The following is a 26,121-nucleotide window of genomic DNA, read 5'->3' as shown; positions in this document are numbered from 1 at the left end:
CTCTCCTCTTCTTCTTTCTCTCCATCGCTTTACCCCATTTTCCCCTACCCCTCCCCCCCCCCAGCTCTCTAAGAAGGGATGTTTAACGGAGCCCCAGCTATTTATAATCAACCTGGCCCATACCCACGGGTGGGGACTGCGGGGGTAAGTTAATCCACACGTTTCGTGACAATGCATGAAACGAAGGGATTGTAAGCGGGAATAGATACGAAATGATACCCAGCCCCATTCTTTGGGGAAATATTGATCAAGAAGGAGAGAGAGAGGAGGAAAGACTGAGAGGTAGGGAGGAAGATAAAGAGGTAAGGACAGATAAAGAGAAAAAAAGAATCACATTGCATCATTTTGTTCATTCCAATTATAAGTTCTAAATGATATTCAATAGATAAAGGTATACCGATTAGGCCTGCATGGCCCATGAGTTCAACATCTAGCAAAAAAGACCAACGAGTTCCACACTATGTAAAAACGACCCACGAGTTCGGCATCCAAGAGGATTGATGTGTCCGTCTCGTGGGACTTGCTTGCTTAGTGTCGAACTCGTGGGCCTTGTTTGCTTAGTGTCGAACTCACGGGCTGTATGACTCATGGGCTGTATAGTTCGTGGGCCAGGTGGAACTCGTGACGCACCTCTCATAGCAATCTCAAAGCTTCCCGTAGGTTTGCCCGAGACCTGTCTGTCCTCTCAACTGCCGAAGACATAAATTATTATATCAAGCTGTAAGAATAGAATAGACCTAATTACAGTGCTTCCAAATCGCTTGATCTATGGCTCAAAAATAGAATAAATGCAAGCAGTAAATGGGACTAATTTTCTCCTCCTCAAATCAGTCTACGACAAGTGGCCCTCAAACAGGTGCAAGCCATTGGTAGGAACAACTTTACCCACAACGGAATGTACAAAAAGGGGATGTATTCGTGTCTGCGATATCATTTTTTTATCAACTCCTTGTGGAGTGGATTATAGGACCATGCAGAGACAAGTAAATATTAAATGAATGAATTAGATCATAACAGTTTCTCCGGAGTCTGCGAGCTAAGCTCGTCGGACTTCGAAAATACAGGTCATGAATATCGACGCACGAGAAAACCATCGATCATATCAACGGGTTGAGTGTCGCGGCAAAGGTCGGAGGAGGATAGTTTAGAGACCTTTTTCTCTTCTGTCTCTCTCTACCTCCTCTTTTCTTCCTCCCCTTACCCACCCACCCCCCCTCTTTTTCCCTGTACAAGTGGACACATACTACATCTGGTTTTCAAAAAACAAGACGAAGAAGAATGTATCTCACAGACAACGCAACTTTTTGGCGGTGGCTTCTCAGTTTGCAAACACTTCGACATCCATCACGAACGAGCTGCGCAGGCTCGTAGGGAGGAGTGAAATTTAGGAAAACTATTAGGCTTTCGATCTCGTAACACTCACAGGAAAAAGAAAGACACGAGGCCATCCATAGCAATTCTCACTATCGCCAATACGCAAAAAAAGTACCCAGATGTTAATTTAAGCGTCATTTACGGTGCATTATGGGATAGTTGGGGAGCCAAGTCACTTCCGTTCGTACGCGCGCGTGATACGCGAACGCTCTTTACATACAGCTCACAGCTACACAGCCGGCCGACTGTATTCTGGCGTGTACTTACTGTTCCCTCGACTTGAATTTTAGCGTTTTTATGATTTGAAATTTCTCCATTCTAGAGAAATTGCTGTAAATACGACTATGAGTCGCTACTGCGAAGCTGCCATGTGTTGGTCGCTGGACGATAAGCGAAAAAATCTACAGAAATATCCCTGGATGCGAGACGTGACGTGGGTGAAGTTTCCGGGTGACTCCACTGAGTATATACAGCGCGTGCGATTCGAGGTCAGGCTTGCGTTTTCCATGACAAGGAATGCCTCTTTCCGTCAAAAATGCTTTCAGCTGGGGAACGGTCATTCTCTCGAAGTTTTGAGAAGGACCTTCCATGACGATATCCAGGTGGGTGAATATTTTCATGTATTATTTTCAGCGTTGTCGTAGGGTATGCAAAGATGACTGATGTGCAAGTTGATCGCTATGAGCAAGCAGTATGTCTAGCTTGTATGAAAGGCCCAGGGCTACGGCGCTAGGCACGTATAACACGTACACGTACACGCACGCGCGCTAGCGCTGTGCAAAATATGCCCTGCACCGGAAGTGCCCGAGTCCCGGAAGTGCACTAAATCTTGACGAAAAAGCCACATCCGGGTACTTTTTTTGCGTATTGGCGATAGTGACAATTAAAACTATAAAACAATTAAAACTGCCTTTGTTAGCAAAGTGAAATCAAGGAGACAGTATCATAGTAGTTTCTTACAATGCACGTGACACTTTATAGATAGTATGGGTAAAGAGTTAGTGTTTAATGCTCTTACGAGGGAGTGTCATTATTAGTCACTATCTATTATCCACCTGTTATAATGACGATTGACGAGTGATGATGTCATCGGAGCACGAGTTCCACTATAACCTATTTACTGGTCATGCCGTAATCTTCTGTAGATCATATTATTTTTAAGAGAAAAAAAGACAATAGTTATAAATGATAAATTGTATCATTCGCATCAAGATACTGCAGTCATGGAATATATTGTAATAATGACCTTTAATGGGGAGGGGTTATAGATGTCGCATTAGATGATCATTTTACAGTTTTATTATACAAAGCCATGGGAATATAATTGTGACGCCTCATCAAGTTTATATCTCCCTGTGTTATTTTGCTCTTTCAGTTAGAGTTAACAGGAAAATGGAAAAAGAAGTATTTTTCGCCAGAGAACTGTTGAGATATTATTCTTTTTCTCTTCAGTTTACTTGTTTAACTTCCTATACATTCCACATATCTTTTCCAAAAAAACAAACAAACAAACAAACAAAAACCAAATCTTTGTTGAGAGGCTTCTCTGGTGCACTCATGAACATCAGAGATCATAAATGCTAACGAAATGGACAGTTATTCTGAAATTCACGATATCAATTGAAATCAGGTTCATGAGTTCTTCGACTAGTTGAACTCTGCGCTGTGGTAAGGAAACAGAAAAGCTATACACTCTAAGAATTGGAACGAAAATTCAACCTTTTAAATGTTACCTCTCCTCAAACCTTTTGCAAATATTGGATTTATCACTCAAAATGTTAGATTTAACACTAAACAAAAATGTTGGATTTACCAGCTAAAAATAATGAAATAGTAAATCCAACATTTGGAGTGTTAAAACTAACAGTTACAAGAGGTTGAAAGAGTGACATCGTTTCAGTTCTTCAGAGTGTACCACCCCCCCCCCCCCCCATGCTGTAATGTTCCTCAACTCTTAGGGAAAGTTATCTACTTAATTGCATCTTTTTGAGTTTAGCGATGTCTCCATCTTACATCATCAAGTTACTAAGAAACGTCATTTGTACAAATGCCAGACGCCGGCAAAAGAGAGATGAAAATGGCTTAGAACTGAGTAAAGATGTTCGATAACATAACAAGTGAGAAGGGAACATGTCAGTCGTCGTGGCGAGACGGGCAATTTAGTCTTGTGATCAAAAGCTACCCGACACATATCGATTTCAATCTAATACACTAAAACGAATAATCCTCTTTCGAGTCATTGGTGAACTATTATAGGCGTAGGATTAACAAAAGGCGACGAAAGACGCTGAGGTGCAGGGAAAAAAATGGTCGCAGTCATTTTGATATCATATAGAAACAATCAAGCCGACGCGTCTCTTTCTGTTTTTATCATTTCCCCTTCCAGCACAATTCAGCTATTTAGTTGCACGTGAAGATGAAATTAGGTGTATACCTGGTTAAGTATGGAAAGCATTGTCATGTTATGATTGATGCTGAGTGCGATGGAATGGGAAAATGACGAGTGTTTCATGAACAATCATCTGGTTTTTGGATTATTTTGCTCCATCGATGAAATGCCAAACATATTTTTCGTCTTATTTCACATACGCGACGAGCAATTTAGCACTTTGTCATTTCAACTTTATAGATTTCGGAATCTCGATCAAGAGCGAGCGTACCTGTTCCGTAAATATCATTTGTATTTGCTTTTACACTTGAATATGAAGACATCTAGTAAAACAGAGGTGTGATCTGATCATATCTCGGAATTCATATCAGATGAGATTTTAAGGACAGTTCCTTGGTTTACTTTCAATAACTTTTAAGGTGTGTTTGATGTCTGCGAATGTTTTTTTTAAGATTCTCTGCACACTTTTGTGCTCCCCTATTCTTGCATAAAGTAAGCCTTCCGTTATACTCACCATTCTTATAAATTTGTTACAACGCAGTTCACGCATATCACAGTGCACTTTAGAAGTTATGATCAGTTTTATGAGCTTTGAAACAGTATGGGGTGGTCAACCAAAGTTTGTTGGCGTTTTTATTTTTGTTATATAGTTTGTTTGCTTACTTCGCCCATTTCTTTTAGAAATTCAAACAGACATGATCTTATTCGTAAGTTTAAAATCGTATTCTAGTGCGGCATGCGTCTTCAATGTCAGCTTTTTACGTATGGCCGCTTGATAATGCGATCGATTGAGCAATGCATTCGTAAATTTTGAACACGTCGTTTCGCCCGTACTTTGTTTTTAAGCCTGCGCGGCGTAAATGTAAAACAAATTGTACCGGGCTCTATGTGCATATCCTGTGTGAGCTCGAAGAGTAGACTCGGCACTTGTCCTTGATTACCGTTGCGCCCCACATCATCAAAATGGACATCAACTTGTGTCGACAATTGGATAACCGCGGATTCAATTTCACTATATCTTCAAGCTTTCATTATTTTTTTTCAGTTCCTGCTTTGCATTTGTTTTCCTGTCTGTTTCATTTGATCAAGCCGGCAGGGTGTTCGATATATGAAGTGAATAAAATTTGTGTACTAGTTGCTGTGTTTACTTGTGCCTGCGGGACAAAGTGATGTTGGAAGAAATCGGATGAGGAGCGTAGTGGAGCCAAGTGGAACGACAGAAAGACAGAAAAATATATGTAATACAAACAGAGGGGAGAGAAGGAAGAGACATCTTAGGAGACACACACAGACAAACACACGCACATAAAACTATTTATCGTGTTGAATAAACCGAGTTTAAGGCTTTAATAGTGTGAGGGATGATATCATTAATCTTCCGCATAAACCTCAGTGTTATAGGTCTCGTTCGCTGCCATGGGGTGACACACTTTTAAAGAGGCATTCCAGGCGATTTTCATAATTTCACATCGTGTAGTACATAAATCGACAGCTCCATGTGTAGATTTGTGGAATTTATTGTGATCTTTGAGCAGAGAAACCAATACTCTGAAAAGTCTTACACAAATTACACTGAACAGTCTTGATGAAATAGGAGCCTCACGTATTTCAGAAATGTAGCAGTGTAATTCCATTACAATACCGCTTGATTGACAAGTTCACCTGTGTAGAACGTATGCATACCTTCTTCTTTTGTTCTGTTTCCTTGAGCCCCAACTCATGAATTCTTATGGTGAGGCTGCCATGTCATCACCCTTGTTCATTACAGTTTATTATGAATTTTGAAAACATTCTTATTTCTCATCCCAATCACAATACATTCTGAAACTATTATACTCAGTATAAGTAATTTATCGTTGTTCGAAATTGTAAAAATCAGAAAATCATCCGGAGGTCTCCTTTAAAATAAAAATTCTCTTTGCCTGGCTCATTCCAAAATGAATCCCTGATCGTTCAAGAATCGTTTAAGATATTTCTTTTCACAAGACAGAAAGTGTTTATTTCGATCATGGAGCTATTAAACCGCGCAGTTCCACGTTTCAATCGTGAATCCAAGTATGGAGCTACTGATTAGAGTGACGGTGTGTGATATTTGTGCGAGAGTGTGTGCGTGCGCACGCGTAAAGTGTACGTGTGTCTGTGTTGGTTACGGTGTACTTGGGAGGCGGGCGTGTGCGTGTGTGTGTGTGTAAGAATGTTTGTGTTAAGGTAATAGTTTTTGTGATGTGTCTGTGTGTATGTACGTATACGTACAGTATGTGGGATCTATGTAACTACTAGTATGATTGTGCCGTGTGCCTGATGTGTGTGTGAACGGTGTGTGTATTATACGTGTGTGTGTGTGATGGTAAATTGTATTGTGTGCAGGGAGTATTAAAGATGACTTTCTACGTTAGAGGATATCCAAATTAAAACAAAAACAAAAACAAAAACACCGGTCAGTCACAAGGCTCGAGTTTCCACACCTTCTGCAATCACGAGGTTTGTCAAGGTGTAGGAGTGCGGATCGAACGAAACCTGAGCCCGAAAAGCTCCCGACACCCTTGCTGAGACTCCGCGCCCTCCCCGTCCACCCCGTGGTCACGCTGACTTGGCGATTCGAAAATCCGATAGGGAACGGTCGATACGCAAAGGCAACGACCGCCCAGTGCGTCAGATTACCTCTGGTGGCACCTACAAGAGTTAGCGGGGATTAATAACATCATCTTCTGCAAATGGTTAAACCATGCACAATAATGACATCCCTTCAGTTTAGGTTCCTTTTATTTCATTCATCATCAAAAAAAAAAAAAAACAACGACAACAAATGCAGAGAAACTACATGCATACGGAAAATTTCATTTCATGTGAATGGGGCTTAAAAAACAACCCCCCCCCAAAAAAAAACAACAACAACAAGGACAAGCAACTAGAAAGTCTTTATGTGACATGCACGTTAACCTTGGAAGTACAAAATTATCATATTGAGAAGGAATTTTACAGCAGAATAATACACACAGCAAAAAAGAAATAATGAAAATGATAATAATAATAACAATAATAATAATAATAATAATAATAATAATAATAATAATAATGATAATAATAATAAAATATAAAGATAAACACATCTTCATGTTCAAAATTCTTATAAAATGAAAACGTGTTTATGTTCTCTTTATGATGAGCGTACGTTTACACTGATCCGTATTTTGAATAATGGAAGAGTTTCAATCTCGCAAACAATGAATATAGAAATGGTTATTAATAGACCAGTTCGCATTTAGCAATGGTTCAAATGACCCCAGTTACAGTTACAGTTGTAAAGCTAGATATCATTAACTAATGTAACAAATTGTTTTATGTTAACAAGCTTCATTCGATGTTTAGCAATGTTTTCTATGTTGTTCATGTATATTGCTAGAATTTATGCACACTTTATGTGCAGAAATATATAGAATAAAATAGAATGAAATACACTGTACTAAGTAAAATAAAAATGTTCGTTCATTGCAACGTAAAGAAACCATTCAGCCGCTGTATGACATCTCTCACTACAACTCCTTCTGTCTATGACATCACTCATTTGTATTAGTAGGCGCAGTCACACTGGCAAAACTTCGAGATCTCAAAGATCGCGATCTTAAACTTCTCGATCTTTTGCCAGTCTGACCAAGCCTATTATTATGTGGTTTTTCTCGCTAACAGACGACCCTTATCCGCTCACGTGTAGAATGTAAAAAGCTGCCCTGACACTTGCATGCATACCGGCTTGCGCGTGGCTTACCCATCGGCACGCGCCATTTCTTGCCAGTGTGGGAAACATTCGTGATGCCCAACATGCGGGAGGATGCATACCAATAAGGTCAATGCGTGAAATGCGTGACAAAATTGTCGACACGTTCAAAATCTCGGCACGACTAAACTTTTCATATTTTTCAAAAGCAAATTTCGTGAACTATGCACAACGTAAGCTCAAAAAAGAATATCCAGCGCGTGCCATATATCTATGCGGGGGAGTGCAGAATTACATAAACCAGTTGAAACAAGTCACGTGACCTCCCCCCCCCCCCCCCCGAAAAAAACAATGATAATTGCAAGCATGTTAAATGTTATGACACGGAAGAATACACGTGAATGAAGAATGCATACTTTATGCACCTTTAGGCAGTATACTAAGCAAAAGTTACTTACCCTAGAATTCTATTTTAGATGGAATGTGAAACTACAACGTATAGCTCTATAAGGCGAAACAAGAGTTCATTTTGTTTATATAGTTTTACCTGTTAACACAAATCGATTCATGCGTTGTTGTTTTTTTTTTCTCTAGAAGTGCAATTCCATTCCCCCAATGAAGATAACCAGATCTCTAAACCTAGGTCAAATATATGGCACCGGAAAAGTTTGATTTTAACGTTTCTCTCACTCTCTTTATTGTAGGGGAAATGCACTTCTCGAATGCTAAAAGCATTGACTTGACAAATAGTGCATGATTTTGTTGGCAGCATAGTCGCTTTGACTCGTCTCGGCATCAGTACAATCTCTTGGCGTCGGTTTCTCACCCGATGGAAACCCAAACATCAAAGAGGTTGTTTGGATTTAAGAAAGAAATATGATTGATACAGGCAACTCCCGTTATATAAGAAGTCCGCAGGACCGGCACTTTTGTTTTTCGTCATATTGAAATTTTGTTAAAGTCATTCAAAAAAAAGTCTGCAAAGATAATGATATAGATAATAATTTGAGGACCAAAATCTTTACTTCGTTATAGCAATTTACTTGTGCACCCGATTGATGTTTAACATGTACCGACTGCTCTTTTATTTGGCCTGTTTACGTTTTGTTATTATGCACATTATAAAGCAGAAATTGGAAAAAAAAAAACCAAAACAGGCAAAGCATAATTAGTAGGCAGTCGAAAAAGTGCCTGGTTCATCTCCTTCTTTTTGTCCTTTTTTTTTCGTATTCCTCTTCTATCTCATTTTCATTTCTCTTCTTCTTCTTCTTCTTCGTCATCTTCTAATTCTTCCTCAAGTTTCATTCATTTCTATCCTTTTGCTCCTGTTTTGCTTCTCTTTATTTTTCTAGACGGCTCTATTCTCTTTCTGAATTCTTTAACTATCATTTCTTTCCAACAATATAGGGTTGGGTCGGCATCTTCGTTGAAGACCACTTAAAAGTTTTGTTTGGTTATCTTTTTTTTTCTAGAGTAGAACGTAACGGGAAATGATTGAAAATCGATGTTAGTGGTCTTCAGAACTGAAACAGAAGGCGCCATCAGTCGCGATTGATATTCACCATTGGCTCCAGAGAGGCGCAACAAGATTGGTAAAGTAAGCTGTGCATCGTCCCCAACTCAAATACACTTTAGATGCTTGGGTAAATTTGCAGGAAGCCCCCTATTAACGACGTGTGGCGTAATAATTGCTTGATTCAACACATTGGCCGTGTCCTCTCCAGAGAGGGGACTACAAGAGACACTCTTTATCTCAGCGAAAGAAATATTCACCCTCTTTTTTTTTCTTTCTGTTCTCCCTTCAGACAAACAGGAGGAGGAAACTCCCGCTCTCTCGTTTCCTTTCCTCGTGGCACGCAATGCGCACATCAGCTGCGGAGATTGTTCTGCGCAAGTCATACATTCTCCCCAAGACGGTAGAAAACCAGAGATGGGGAGAGCGTGATATTACGAATGCACTGAAACCTCGTCATTCGAGCGTCCGCCATCACCGACGCCACAAGGTTCCCCGCTCGAGCCCGCCGAAGACTTGCTCTTCCACCGGTACACCTCTCAAGTGCAGAGTCAGTATCGTTCTATTTTTAACTCTACCAAGTTGATATTACTCACATTTTTTTTCCAAGGAATGTATTTACCAGGATAATAACTTTGAGTCCGAGAGGAATACTAATCTGCGGAGACATTTAATAAGGAATATGACGCCCTCATTTTCTTCTTCTGATGAGTGGTTTCTTCCGTATAACGTATTTTTTGTTGGGATGTATTCTTCAAATTTGGATTTATTATAAGGATATTTCTGGTACAAGCAAGCCGTGATTAATTGCTATAATCGCTAACATCATTCTGCGAACAGACTTAAATGTTTCAAGTTCGTGGACGTCTGTTTATTTGTTTGTTTGTTTAATTTTCAAGACAGCAAATTTGAATTGTTTTAGAAAAGTCTTGAGGGGGAGACAGCCTATGTCGAGGAGGCGCAAGGAATCTCCTAAAGACTATATCAATCGGAGGTGACCACATTGTGATGGGCATCATCGTTGAGCCAGTGAAAGTGCAGCTCTTTGTGGAGAACCACCTGCTGGCTTGGTGCAAGTTGGCCATCACGGATTACCGCGTCAAGATCGACTCCCAGGCCGTGATCACTCGGCGCGGATACCCGAAACTTTCCCTCCGCTTTGCCCTCTCACTCACGGCGGTGAAAATAAAGCGAAGGCGGTGAAAGGGTGCATACACACCACTGGGAAAAGTTTCTGAGTATACCTGGGTAGGAGAGAAAAGAACTAACTTCTTGTGCGCCGGTGTTGGCGTACAAATGTTTCATTTTCGTTAATTTGCATCAGAACCACAATGGCCTCTCCCGTCTCCTACCAGGCCGACGAAGACCCAATCTCCGTAATGGAGGCGAACCCATTTCTACAGCAGCATGGTAGCGTCCTCAACCCGTACTCCTACTATGACTATGACACCAACGGCACTGAGTATGAGATGATGCAAGCCTACACTGTGAGCATAGGGCAAAGGTCATTCTCATTATCAGCTATACCCTCATGATAGTCATCTGCGGCACCGGCAACTTCCTGCTCTGTTGCGTCATCTACCGCTTCAAGCGGATGCGCACGGTGACGAACCTGCTCATTGGCAACCTGGCGTTGTCGGATTTCCTGGTGGCGGCGGTGGTGGCGCCATTCAACTTTTACTACTATATTCACCAGACGTGGCCTTTCGGCAAGGCCATGTGCGCCATAGTGGCATTCCTGAAGGCCGTGTCGCTGTACGTCTCCGTCAACTCATTGCTAACGATCGCCATTGACAGGTAAATCGAATCAAATACTAATTAACTTAGTAGTTGTTGCGGCGGGAAGCATGTAAATGAATTCGACTTATTGAAATGAGGATTTTAAAAAAAAAAACTAAAATAGTATGTTTTTTATGAACTATCCACTTTGTAAATATACTTTGAGAGGAACATTTCCTGCGCTGTCTAAAAAAGACAAACAAAAGAACAAAAGACACCCCACAATAAAAAATGACAATGAACAAATGAAAACATGGACAGTTTTCATTACAATAAAATGATGAATGGCACATCTTCAGTAATATGTCGTGTCTTGCAAACTACAAACTATAACTATATTACATACCACATTACATACTACATTACATACTACATTACATACTATAATATATATATATATAAGTGTGTATAAAAAGCTGCATCGCTTCGGTGATCCCTCGCATTTATTCCAAAGTTGATTTACGTCCTTAGGGTCTATGTCAGGTTAATGGGCCGAATGCATAAACGCTAGCAATTGCTTGTGCTAGCCTTTTACTCGAATCCGTATGCATAAAAACAAGCAATTGCTTACGAGCAGAAGCTTTTGCTAGCAAGCACAAGCAATTGCTTGCTGACCGCAAGCAATTGCTTTGAGACCAAACATTTGCTTAAAAACGTATGCATAAAACATAGCTTTTGCTTATTCTTGCTAGCAATTGCTTACGATTTTGCAAGCTCTGCAAAATGAGCTTAAGCTTTTGCTTAACTGGGAAGTTCCCTTTTAAGTATCATATTCATATTAATAAAAGAAAGACCACACTTGTGCAAGAGTGGTATAAATCTACGAGAAATTACTCCTAAGTAGTGTAAGAAACTTTTCCGTTTTAGCAACGGGAATGTCCAGTGGTTAGCACGCAAAATGTGATGAAAAACAGGTAGGATGTCTGACTTCGGTGGAGAGCAAGGAGACCTCTCTCCATGTGCGATCTGGCACATCCGGGCTACTATAAGCAGTGATGGGAATCAGCCAGTACGTGTGTGTGTATAATATATAGATGTGTGTGCGTGTGCATTTATGAGTGTCATTTCATAGCTCTTCTGCTATGTCAGGAAATGTTTCCGCACACACACGCCCTTTCAAATATATGCTGTCACACTCGCCTTTGTTCTTGTGTGCGCACAGGCGTGACGTCCCTTTTGTTGAAAACGCAAGCAATGGCTTGTGCGGGACAAGCAAAAGGTATAAGCACAAGCAAAAGGTTATGCATATGGATTTAAGCAATTGCTTGAGCTAGAAATTTTGCTAGACGAGCTTGTGCTTTTGCTTGAAGCAATTGCTTACAAGCAATTGCTTCTTTTATGCATTCGGCCCAGTGTGTGTGTGTGTGTGTGGCACACATACACACACTATAGCTTCTGACCACACGACCAAAGAGAGTTAAGGGTTTGGGACGAACACCGATCTAGGGCTTTCAATAGCTCAGTCGGTAGAGCACCGGTCTAGTAATCCGGAGGTCTCGGGTTCGAATCCCGATGAAAACCCATTTTCTTTGCTCAAAGTTTTCGCCATTTATTATTTGTTTCTGGTCAGTTTTCCCTTTCTTGTTTCCATTTATATTACAAAAAATAAAAAGCTGCATCGCTTCGGTGATCCCATTATTCCCTAGCATTTATTCCAAAGTTGATTTACGTCCTTTGGGTCCTATGTCAGGTTAATGTGTGTGTGTGTGTGTGTGTGTGTGTGTGTGTGCGTGTGTGTGTGTGTGTGTGTGTGTGTGTGTGTGTGTGTGTGTGTGTGTGTGTGTGTGTGTGGCACACATACACACACTATAGCTTCTGACCACACGAGCAAAGAGAGTTAAGGGTTTGGGACAAACACCGATCTAGGGCTTTCAATAGCTCAGTCGGTAGAGCACCGGTCTAGTAATCCGGAGGTCTCGAGTTCGAATCCCGAAGAAAACCCATTTTCTTTGCTCAAAGTTTTCGCCATTTATTATTTGTTTCTGGTCAGTTTTCCCTTTCTTGTTTCAATTCATATTACAAAAAATAAAAAGCTGCATCGCTTCGGTGATCCCTCGCATTTATTCCAAAGTTGATTTACGTCCTTTGGGTCTATGTCAGGTTAATGTGTGTGTGTGTGTGGCACACATACACACACTATAGCTTCTGACCACACGAGCAAAGAGAGTTAAGGGTTTGGGACGAACACCGATCTAGGGCTTTCAATAGCTCAGTCGGTAGAACACCGGTCTAGTAATCCGAAGGTCTCGGGTTCGAATCCCGATGAAAACCCATTGTTTTTTGCTCAAAGTTTTCGCCATTTACTATTTGTTTCTGGTCAGTTTTCCCTTTCTTGTTTCAATTTATATGTGTGTGAATATATATATATATATATATATATATATATATATATATATATATATATTACATACTGTATTACGTACTATATTTCTTACATACTCGCAGAAATGTAAATTTACAACAAAATATTATAATTGATAATCTCCAAAGTAGATCAATAAATCATAGATTTATTACAAAAGTGAGCAGATAGGATTTGCGCAAAACCGTCACGTCTCTATTTTACAATTTTCAAGCCACATCGTTATACTATACAAATAGCTGTTAAATATCATTACAAAATGTTTTACTTAAGTATTTTCTAAATTCTTGTCATACAATAGCAACTTGCATTAATATCTAACACGTACGTATTTGCGGCTATAACCCTAGGATTTTATTGGCACTTAAATCCCTAAGACACCACGAACCTGACACATAGAATTTACTACTGAATTCCTTGAAACAAACATGCATCCTTACTCCTTTTAAAGAATTACTAAAGAAATGTTATTGAATCAATATACAACGGATGGAATATGCATTTTAACCTTTTTATTGTTTATTGATAAGTTGTGACTGCTTTTTTGTACATTCTACGCCTTTATCTAGTGAAATGATTATAAAACACATTTTAAGGGCCAAGCACCCTTCCCCCTGACCCCCATGCACCTGCACCTTTTGTATTAAGAAAAGTAATGGATGATATATTACTTCCGGGGTTGTCATACTTTAAAACTTTTTGTGACAACCCAAGCAATCCTATCAAACATTCCGACACTGTCCGTTAGACACAATTTCTAGTCGCAATTCCAATCAGTGTCGGATAAGTGACGATTAAGTCCGATATGTGTCGAGTCAATCCGATATGTGTTAGACTTGTGTTGTGCGACTATTGGGCGTGTCCATCCGACGTCCTTTGAGAATCTGTTGAGTTTCCGACGATTAAACAGTCATCGGACAGGTTGAGTCTTGGTTCTGGTGTTCGTTTGGAATTGGTTACCACCTTCGGTGAGCCTTGGTGCCAGTCTGTAGAGTTTGTCAGGTCAGATTTTCATCGGAATTCATCGGATCGCCGAAATTGTTGCCTTTGGGGGGTCAGATGAACCTCCGATGGTCAGTGGAATGCCTGTGGGGTATTTACAGACAACGCAATTTTCATTGCTCAATAATTATAATCCCTTAAGTTTTATTCTAATTTGCATAACAAAGTTAAAATATTTACCCTTAGTTTTATCATACGTTGTATATGCACTTTCCCCGTAAAATGTTGTTCATGAAAAAGTTTCAGAAAGAAATGAATGAAATGAAATAAAAATTACATGTAGTGAAATTCATGTGATTGGAATAAAAGAAGTATGTACCTCGTTGCAGGACCTTAGGGGGAAGACAACCTTAAATTGGAAAATCAATTACTATTCAAATGGTTTCTTGCCGGTTAAGTGACAATTCTTGATACTAATCGTATGATGATGAACAACGTCATCACCAGATTGCAAAGGGTGTCTGTTGGAGCTCTGACGGTTACTCAACATAGAAACATATCTGACAACGCATATAGGTAAACCGGGCGTAAGATCTCGATTGTTCGAATTTCTTCATTCTTGTGAATGACATGTGAATACTCAGGAGGCGAGAATCCATTTATTTCAATAGATTAATGCACCAGTTCGAAAATTCAATGTCGGCGCAGATGCCTAAAGATTTTCCAGCATATCCCATACATAGGATAATTCGTACGTAGGCTACTGGTCGCAGGTTGGAAGGCACGCGGAATATTTGAAGTCAGGCATCGCAAATAGTGTCCATTTAACGCTGCCTCTGATTTCACGCCCGAGGCGCTGAAGTACGTCAGCAAAGGTTTAGCGTGTCTGTCACTTTTAAAAAAAAAAAATTATACTGACTAACATAAAGGAAAAGTCAAATGTTGTCTGTTATGTGTTTTGATGTCTTCCTGTCGATGTTGCCTTTCTCCTGCCTTCTTCTTGCATTATCATTCCTTGCGCCACGTTTCAAAACGCCTCCCCTGCACTTCAACCTTAAAGGTACAGTTTACCTTTGGGAGCAGTGATTAAAAAAAGTGTTCGAGATATCACATTTGATGCATATGTGTAGGTCAGTTGTATCACAAAACATCCTACCACGTAAAAATTTTGCAATAAGGCCTAAAATATAAGGAGATATCACTATTTTTCTCAATAGACCATAACTGTAGATGGTTTATTCTAGAAACAATTTTATTATAACTATTGTTCACATTTTATATTTAACATTAATCATAATGATTCAAATTTTTACATTGGTTGTTTCTATTCCTAACTCACATTTTAAAAATATTTTGAAGCACTAAAGCTGGGTTTTTGTTTCATCTGCAAATGGGAGATTACGCCTTTAATATTAAAATAGAAGGTATACGTTCATTGTCAAGGTTTATTGCTGGACTTAAACAAGACCCAATATTAGATTGTATCACGGCTAGTGCTATAGGTTCAGTTTATTTTGAAAGTGTCAAAAAGGGTGTGTATCAAAAACTTTGAGACTTGAGACGAAATAAAAACCTTCTTTAAAAATCTAAAGATTGACCGAGTAGCTTCATACATAATCCCTGGGGCAACTCTGCCAAGAAACTCTCCGCCTGTGATCCGACGTAGTTTGCCACTCTGCCCTCGTTTTGCATCCACACGCTGCCTTTATAGATTTCTCGTTTCTATATACGTTACATCCACATCCCTATTTCACACGTGACCGATTTCTTTTTTTCCCCCTCCGACTGAGAACGAAATGGGCCGGTAAAAGCACGAATCTTCAGCACCCCATGTTAAGTGAGATTCTCATCGAATAGTATCCCTCCAAGTATAGTGTCTTTAGTCAAGGCAGAGGATGGTATCTACGTTTTGATTACAAACAAAAAGAAATGTGACCAGAATGGCGGAAGTGAACGCTACACTACACGTAGTGAACATGTGTCTACCTGACCCACTACTCGCCCGAATTGATCTAAAGTCGATATGAACTAAGGGCACGAACTGGTTAACCCGTGTTTTGACAGCGGTAGCGGCGTTTGTCATTACACAGCTTCGCGTTTGGGTTGTATTCCCGAGGGGGATCCGAACACACAAACCACGCGAGCCGTGGTTAAAACCAGAGCTGAGCGTTCAACAGCAAAGCACAAGATTACGTTGCTGTCATAATTATATAAAGCTTCCTATCCATCCTGGTAAAGCAAGAGCGGAGCGGAAAGTTATTGCCACAAACAAGGGTGAGTTTGGGAGTGTCTTGTATTACTCAAGCGTGTCTACAAGTAAAAATCCATCAAATAGTCTCTTTAAGAATAGGAAACCGGAACATTATGTGCTCCTTACTGAGTCTATGGGACATTTCAATCGCGAGCTTTAGATTTACGACGCGAACGCTACACATTGCGGAGGCGATGGATTAAGATAATGGGAAAGAAAAGAAGGGAGAAAAGGAGGGGAGGAAAATGATGTTTAAAGCTAAAAAGTCTGAACGTGATATAACCCCCTTTTATTTAGTTGACTTCGTTGATTCAACAGTTTGAAAGGTAAATAATATGCATTTATTTCATTCCACGTATAAAATCAGCGAGGGGAATCACATGTGTGTAGCGCTAATACCTTTTCAGAAGAAGCCAATGACGAAGACAATATCTTCGTAGGGCCGGAATATGTTTTTTTGTTTTTTTGTTTTGTTTTGTTTTGTTTTGTTTTTTTTTTTTGGGGGGGGGGCTTACTTTGTTGTTGATCTATATTTTAGTCTTTGTTTTGTTTTGTTTTGTTTTGTTTTGATCAGTGTCAAATGTTCCTAACTCTGACCTACAAAGCTTTGATCTGATTTTGTTTGTTTTGTTATGGTTTTTTTTTCTTCCGAGGCCTGGATATGTGTGAAAGAATAATGCTGTGTCCTCACGGGGAAAACAAATGGGTCAGCAGATGACCTCACCAATACGCTCGATGGTTTGAATCATATATAGCCCTTGTAAATGTCTGTGTCGAAAGCGCGCTATGTGTATCAAGCCGGGGCATCGATTTCGTCTGACCCGTCATTCTCCGGACTCTGGAGTATCCATGAGCGATGACCAGTACCACTCCGGCTCCTTTGGCGAGCGGTCTGTCCAGGCGTATCGATACGTCACTGTCAGCGGCCACGTAACCCATAAAAAAAAATCCGTGCTATCTCCATCATTTTCCAGTTAATAAAAGTATGCCCGCGGGCGCTAAGTTTGGGATAAAAAAGAAAATAATTGTATAGGTGCTCACGAGCGCAACAAATGCGTTGTTCGCGAGGTGTGCAGTTTGGTTCTCGTTATAGGCCTCACGCCTGTAGAGAAAGTGGACTATAGCCGGAGACCCTCACTTTTTTTGTACTACAGATGCTGAAATAAATATGGATTACAAAAAAATATATAAAAAGCAAGCCACACCGCACTGACCTAAATTGATTAGGTGTAGTTGATAAGGGTAAATACCTCTTCGAGATGTGGATAACGGACAGACTTTCCTTTAGAGTTAGGGGGACTACCTTGATTTATTAAAATATGATTTTTTTTTTAAAACTGCAGTCTTACTTGAGGGACCTCTGAACGGAGTTTCATCAGAATCCCCCCTTACAAATTTCAGGACTAGAATGAAATAAGTTTAAAGATTAAACATGAAGGACACTGGATCTTTCCTGAAATTTTTCATATGTTTTTAACATTTCTTATAAAATTCTCAACACGTATCTCTATGGATCCTTATTTTCGAGTGTGAGACCTGTAAAAGTCGCTCAACTTTTTAACTGTTTCAACGCGAACCAGCGACAGCGTGATCTCCATAATTCATCACATCTCCTTTTACGATTAACCACTTCATCATCACAAGGGATGAGTACAAGATGACTTACCTCCCACGGTAGTTGTTTTCAATTCATGATTTTTTTTTCAATTCAGTTATTTCAATTTCTATCAATAAAAAGAAATACGTCTACGTAATGCTAGGTGATGCATTTATCAATTCAACTGTTGAATGATTTGGACGGAAAATCATTGAATTTAGTATATACTCATGTATATACATATATACATATGTATATATATATATACATATATACATATTTATATGTATATATATATATACATGTATATATATGCATATATATATATATATATAGAGAGAGAGAGAGATAGATGTAGATATATATATGTATATATATATATATATATAGATACATCGTATACATCGTACATATTATGTACGATGATATTGTACCGAAAAAAAGAGAACAATACACACTTTGCCATTGTTCGCAGTTTTCACCCCTTCGGTACACTGCTTCTATATCGTCTTTAGATATGAAGTGAGTCTTGAGTAAAACCATGTAGGACGACACAGTGGACTATTTCAAGAAATTTTAACTGAGACCTGCTGCGCTGAATGTGACCAATGAGAAAATCATGGATGTCTTTCTGAGCTCATGAAGGAATGAATAACTTATGTCAAATGGTTAAGAAGAGAAGAGGATATAATTTGTTTTGTTTTGTTTTATGGCATTTGTTTTTTGTTTTTTGATGCTACACTCAGAGTACGCTGCGATGCTACTTTATGTCAGCTGTACTCTTGAAAAAGGAAGGGATCAAATTAAAATATTTGAGTGCCCTAATAGTCATGCACACACACATACAAACATGATTATATACACACGCACTCAAGTGTATAGGGGCCTATATAATATATCGTATACATTTTTTAAAAATCTTACTGCACATTGATGTTTAGGTTTCTTTCAAGTGATTGTATAAATCTATGAACCACCTGTCCTTTTCGACCTATCTTGCGATGAACTATCCTGGCGACGACTTGCAAATTCATCATCCGACCATTAAAGACGGCGTGTTATTCAAATCCCTCCGCCAATCTTTTTAAAAGCGAATTTCCTTTCTTCCCGTAGGACAAGATTTAGCCAGGGGCGGGAAATGAAGACGCTCTACGACAAACAAATGAAAATGTTATACAATCAACCTTGACTAAGCGGCCACCTGCCTGTAGCGGCTACATATCCTGTCTCCTATGGGCAATACATCATTGTGTGTATAAATAGCGACAACAGATCGTAGGTTTTGCTTATAATTATTTCTTCCGCAAGATTCTCTGTGTCTTACATATCGGCCTTTCTCTAAGGCTGACCAATTCCTCATCCGGAGGTTCTCCAAATGAAATGCGAAATACCCTTTCATTGTTTGCTTGTTTAGCTCCCATTTATTTTCGAGAGAAGTAGTAACATCTTTACCAGGAGGTCTTTATCCCGCGTCCTTAAAGTTTAAGGATCAACTGCATTTTCAATGTTTTCCCTTGGTGAATATTGTATTCCATGTTTTGCGAAAAATCAAACTAGCCACTCTTTACACCATTGGGTTTTTATTTTCATTTCCAAATGATACGCATAGATATTGATAACGACAAAAAAGTAGTGTATTCCAGTTAACATAATTTTATAGAAATACATCTTGTTTCATAAAAGACCTCGACAAGGCAAGAAGCAGCTACATCGGTATCCATTACTACAATACATTTTACATATTTGCTGTACACAAAGTTTATTTGGTAGATCAATGCGGGCAGAAACAGTCCAACACATGAGCAAAATAATGGTTCTGGATGACAATAGTGGATGAACTTCTTTTTCCAAACATTTGTTGTGTCTAACAAAAAAGAGAAGGGGAGATTAATGTCCATAATGTTAGAATTTGGGATTACAGAAAGACTAGCACGGAGTAAAAAGAAGAAAGGTTATTTCAAAATACGAATGTATAGCGTCTTCATGATATTAGAAGTAAATCACGAAGAATTGCGCCTACCGACATCGTTGTTTGAGTTATTCGTCGGCTTCTTTTTATTCAAAACCTGTATTCGTGTGCAAATCCTATTTTTTTACTTTTTGATCACATTCTTATCTAATCACTTCATCATCTATGATTACATAGATAGATTGACGTTTGGAACCCTCCGCTCATATATTGCCAAATTTTCCATGAGATTTCAACGCAATTATTGAAGAACAACATTTATCATACCGGTTTAACATACCACTGTTGAACATTGCTTTCCAAGTCTTTCCAGTCACGACTGACAAGTAACATGATACAGAATAAACCTGGAAATCTAGCCAGGTAATATTCAGTGGAAAGAGTTCTACTTTTATTTGCTAAAGAACTATTCGTATTCGGTTATTTTAAAACTTCTATGAGCGAACTTGTGATTCAGTATTGCAGATAAAAATCTTATAAGTTGATCATCTGACAACGCAATTGCATACTGGCAAGAAATTGGAAACTTGAAAATCTCTGTGCACTTTAAAAGAAAAAAAAAATCAAAAGTCACTATAGCTTTGTCCGCACTGTAACGTTTGCACTAAGTATCTGGCATGAACGAATGTTTGAATTAATTTTCATTCCCCCAGAAGAATCGTACCTCAGAGATCTTCTTCACGGCACGTATCTCCACTGTGTCGTCTCTTCGTGAATTTCTTTTCGCTGTTTGAACAACAGCTTTGATTCCTGCCCACCCCTCCCCCCCCCCCCCCGTCCCTCTCTGTCGGCTGTCAATTCAGCTCGTCACGTGCTCTTGCCAGCCAAAGAACCCGTCTCTGGGGGCTCGTGTTTTAAGCACCTGCAGCGCCAGCGGTCTTCAAAATGCCGGCATGACTACGAGAGTCGAAAAATAGGCGCGCCTTTCCCGTATTCGCGTCGCAGTCTTATTCCTCAATGTGACACTAGCACCTTTTCTTCCCCCTTTCCTTTAGCTTTGATGCAGTAGGAAAAAAAAACATAACAAGGAAAAAAAAATCAACCAAGATATCGCAGAACAGCAAGTATGTAGTGTGCCCGACAACTCTTAAACTAATAAAAGGTGGTGTGTTTTTTTTAAACCCTCCATGCAGATGTTCTTGATAGTGACGTCAGTGCTTGAATATGTGTTGTGAAAAAAAAATATGACACAAAAGAAAATCTTGTTATTGCTCGTTTACTGGTTGGTACACTGATGAAGAGCTCAGACTATGAATTGTCGTATGTACCTGAAGGAGTTTGCTGCAGAATGTGACTGCAACCGATATCACACATTTGGTGAAAAACGGTGGTGGTGGTGGTGATGGTGTCTCTGTGTGTGTGTATGCGCGCGCGTGTAAATTTAATGAATCGCTTCGTCGCTCTGTTAGTCTGGACGTATATTCATTTTACCGAAATTAACTTGAACAGTCCGGCAAAGTTTCCTGTCAAAAAAAAACCCAGTAACGTGGGGATTCATGGGTAGCCCGATTGAATCGATCAACATTTTGGTGCCCACAGGGGTACATTCGGAAACTACGAATAGCGCTCGTCAGCAAATTGTGTGCATCGAAGCGTACGCTCTTCGGTAACAGTCGACCCCAGTCGATAATCTTCGGCTGTGTGTGTACAGACATAGAGATCAGTTATAAAGCTGTACACAATACGTTACGGGGATTCTCGAATATATCCGAGCCAGGCTAGCCTTCCCACTCTATGGTATCCTTACGCTACCAGGTCTTGAACACGAAAGATGACTTTGAGATGCCACATAATGATGTGTACTGTTACCTTGGCTACGGACACCTTGCAAAAAACAGGGAAACAAGCATTTCGAAGGGAGAGGGAGAAGTTTGATCCTTTTGGACCTGTCTCAGCTACCACTTGTCTATAACGACTATATACTTGCTCTTTCGGGCCAGTTCAAACTCTCCCTAACATCACTCTATCTCAAAACTCCTCTCTTAATTAAGCGGCAACATCAAAGCAAGTTTGATTGCTTAAAATCTTTTAAATGAACGACATTGTTTTCAATTACCTGTGTCAATCATGGAGAAAATGTTTGATTGAACATTAGTTCAACAAATGAGCTATTCTTCTGCTAAGGGTTTCTTTTTCTACAATTTGTTGCATTAATGTTGCATACCACTTGTTTGTTTCTTTGTTTGTTGGTTTGTTGGTTTGTGTTTGATCTGTTCTGTCTGGAATGTTGAACATCGCCCTGCATGGTATTCCAACAAAAATATATTTGAATTTTTGATGAAACATGTTTATTCACTTTATCTGTCTACTATCGAAATCATTCACTTCTTCATTGGTGTGCTGAAAGAAAAGGAGGTTGAGTTCGAGACAGAGAGAGAGAGAAAAAAAAATAAAGCTCCCTTCTGACATTGGCCTGACGTCATCTCCGAAGGGTGGGGTATGAATGTTGTAACTCGAAGGCGCGAAAATGTTGCAGACGACATTTAACCGCTCCACCGCGGGAAGCTGTTCTGTCAGGAGCCTGTCCCGTGGGAAGTTTCTATTTGTTCTGCTTGTCCATCAATCACACTGGAAATATCTATGTTGCCAGTTACAATCAAGGATTATTATGTTTTCCACCATCGATATAGACCTACATGTTGCTTCATGAATAAGGGAATAAGGCAAGCCGAGGTTGAGAGCAGGAAAGACTTGGCGGCTAAGCTCGTCCCCTTCAAACATCCTCGAGGAAATTGACTATACGCCTTTCTATGGCAAGGCTTTCAGGGTGCCTCTTAAATGGAGCATTGCATTGGTGGTGTCGAAAGCAGGTGAACGAGTTCAGTTGTGGGCAGTTGTGGAACCTCGCCTCGGCATTAATCCCCTTGGGTTTGTCTTCTCGCGGTCTGCTGAAGACTTGCAAACTCCCAACGATCCCTCGACTGAAACCGTCTGCAATTAAAACACTTAAATCAAGACTAAATGCATAAACTGATGTAAAAAGCAAAGGATCTGGCTTGGTTGGCCTCCTTGCTACTCTGCACTACGTGGTCGTGAATTGATTTTGATATTACCTATGCTAAGGATAAAACGTTTGTTTGTTGACTGATCTTGCTCAGTGTTTATGAAAGGGGAGAAGGAGGAAATGAAAGAAAGGAAATGAAATCTTAAAAATGAATGAACTCCTATCACAATAATCAGCCAAATATGCAAACTAATCAAATTGTGGCTCTTTACAAGTAACCAATGTGGTAAAAATTTCGAATGACCTCACTGGTGATGGCACACATTGCGTGGGCACGTAATACTCTACGTTTTGAGATTCTCGCCATATGGCCCCCTGAAGCGGAATAATAAGAGCGTCTTATTTAAAGGCTACAAGAAAACGCATCTTCAAAGGCTTGACATCCTCGTCTTGTTTGGAGAGCAGACGACGAGTTTCTAGGTTTTGTTCAGAAGGCACGTTCGTGCGACGTGCATGAAGCAGCCGTCAGTCTGGTTCGATTATAAAACGATCGCGACCCGCTCTTGCTTTCTTCCACCGACAATCTACAAGTCTAATTATCTGCAAATATCCTTAACAAAATGGAATCGAGGCCAGACATGGTCTCGCACTTTCATCTGGCTGTCATTCTTTCTCTTTTTACCTTCGTTCTTCTTTTCTTTCTTTCCATATCATTTTATCGCTTCTTACTTTAATTGTCAAAACCTTTGGCTCCTTGAACTTCACTCTTTGAACTCCCCCCCCCCCTCTCTCTCTCTGACACGCAAGTTCACACACGCACAACCACACACCCACACATCCACACCCACACACACCCACACACACACACATACATACATTCAATTTTTTTCTCTCTCTCCTACGCTTGCCAATGTCAATCACACACGCACGCATGAGAGAGCTCACGTGCGTGGGCAGATATTCACAAAGGCACTAACAAACAGACAAACGTACACACACACACACACACACACACACACACACACACACACACACACACACACACACACACACAAACACACACATTTTTCGACTTTCTTTTTCTTTCCTGACCCCCCTTTTTTGAGAAATGACCACGAACTCTTGATATTTACCCTTCAACCTGAACTTGTTCGTGTCACCTCCATTTACAAGTCGAAGATATTCGAGATCATTCTCGTCGTGTGCTTAATGGGGCAGGGTAAAGACGTGCTAAAGACCTGTCCCTTTCGTTCTTTCAACACTCGTCCTGCCCTTCTCTATCTCTCTTTATCTATCTATCTCTTCATCTTTATCTCTCTCACGCTTTCATGCTCTCTCTGACTTATGCCAACACTTATGTCGTCTTATACCGTGAATCGAAAGAAATCAGTGTAGCGTTTCAACTGTTCCTAATTATGATCGACAACTTCAGCAGCTACTAAGATTTTAACCTAGCTGTGAACAGTAGTGAATAAAACGAAAGTTGTATGCCTTCTTAACATATTTATTGCTGAATTGATTAAGCAGATATAATCATTAAGTAGTACGTCATTATCATCTCTATCAGCTATCTATTTATCTGTCTATCTGCCAATCCAGCCATCCATCCATCCATCTATCTATCTGTCTATCTATCCATCCATTTATCTTTCTTTGTTTCTTTCTATATAAATATCTATCTATCCATCAATCCATCTCTTTATCTATCTATCTATCTATTTATCTATGTATCTTTCTATCTAAATATATGTTATTATCTATAAATCTATCTATCTATTTATATATCTATATTCCTATCTATCTATCCATCCATGGAGTTAGGAGTTTGACAAGACATAATCATCGTCCGTTGAGGTGCTTTTTTTTCCCTGATTGACAGATTGTTCTAGTACCTTCCCTCTCACTTTTTTTCTCTCCCTCTCTTTCTCTCTATCTCATCTCTCCCTCCCCCACTCTATCTATCTATCTATCTATCTATCTATCTATCTATCTATCTATCTATTTATGTATTTATTTATTCATCTTTCTATCCATCTATCTATACACTTGTCTATCTATTTATCTAACTTTCTATCTATTTTTCTAACTGTCTATATATCTATCTATCTGTCTACCTATTTATTTACGTATATATGTATGCATCTATCAACCTATCTTTCTATCAATCTATCTATCTATCTACCTATCTATCTATCTTCTCCAAGTTTTCCTCTCTCATATCCAGCTCCCATCTGTGTCCCTTGTATCTCTACCTCTGTTTCCTGTCGATCTTCCCTCCTCCTCTGTCTTTCTATAACTTCTTTTGTCTCTCCTCCTTTGCCTTTTTCTGTCATCGTTCTCCTCTAGACTAACGCCCCCTGTTTTTATTTCTCCATCTCCCACCTCGTTCTCTCCTTATCTCCCCCTTTTCCCCTCCCAATCAGCGACGTCATCCTCATCACATATTCCTATCTTGTCTCCACTAGCGGAATACGAGGTGCATACGTAGCAGACGCTTGTGCCCATCGCCGAGTTATATGGGGAATCGGTCAGATCTTTTCTGTCTATTTTTGTTCACTCTCGCAGACTTCCGCCCTTTTTTTGCCTCCCTATGTTCACCCTCATCCTTAGCTCCTCATTTTTCAGTCATGTTGATATGTCTGTATCCAAGATGACATCAAATAAACACTCTGGATGCAATCACTCAGGGAACATGCATGCTATTAAGGGACTTGAGTTTGGCTCCCAGGAGGGGAGGGGAAAACTGCTTCTGACGTCTCTCTTAAGTTACTCTCTGATTGGCAACTCTTAAATCACGAATCCAACATTGAAGACGACACTCTTTATACGGGATTAAAAAGATAATAACATTAACACTCTCATATTTTGGAAAACGTCATGAATTAATGACTCCCGAAGTGCCCGCATATAATTTTTGGATACATACGCCCGGGGGTTGCAAAGGCTTTGCGGGTTGCTTGCCAGAATACAATCATTTCTGATAATCCGAATCGAGCTCTGAATATGCTGAAATCCGGCTATAATTCACACGTTGTCAGGATTGTTGACCTGTCATGTCTTCCAGATAATCTACAATGTGTCTAGCTCTACCGCCTGTTGATTCACAGTCAATACCCAAGGATACGACACTTCCCCCAACTAGAAACTCTGGCAATAAACTGTCAAAAATGTCTGAAGTGTCTACTCCGTTTCCCAACTTTCATTGCTATGGCCTCGACCAATGAACTTAAGGCAAGGTAGAGACAGATAATTATCATCAATAAAGTCTGAAAGAATTGAAACTTAT

The 26,121-nt window shown here is 39.8% G+C and overlaps 1 protein-coding gene across 1 annotated transcript in view; it reads left to right on the top strand.

Moving 5' to 3' along the window:
* Positions 1-1,718: 1,718 nt before the first annotated feature.
* The window catches only part of LOC139735269 (prokineticin receptor 2-like), a 42,897-nt gene continuing 18,494 nt past the window's right edge, over positions 1,719-26,121 (top strand). The window contains exons 1-3 of the mRNA XM_071646027.1: positions 1,719-1,824; positions 9,284-9,327; positions 10,484-10,788. Of these exons, the coding sequence (XP_071502128.1) occupies positions 1,719-1,824; positions 9,284-9,327; positions 10,484-10,788 (455 nt within the window). The remainder of the gene's footprint in view (positions 1,825-9,283; positions 9,328-10,483; positions 10,789-26,121) is intronic.

This window comes from Diadema antillarum, unplaced genomic scaffold (genome assembly GCF_040938485.1).
Source record: "Diadema antillarum isolate AM-2024a unplaced genomic scaffold, OU_Dant_1.0 scf00000027, whole genome shotgun sequence".
Taxonomy (NCBI): domain Eukaryota; kingdom Metazoa; phylum Echinodermata; class Echinoidea; order Diadematoida; family Diadematidae; genus Diadema; species Diadema antillarum.
This window is presented reverse-complemented; position numbering and strand designations above follow the sequence as displayed.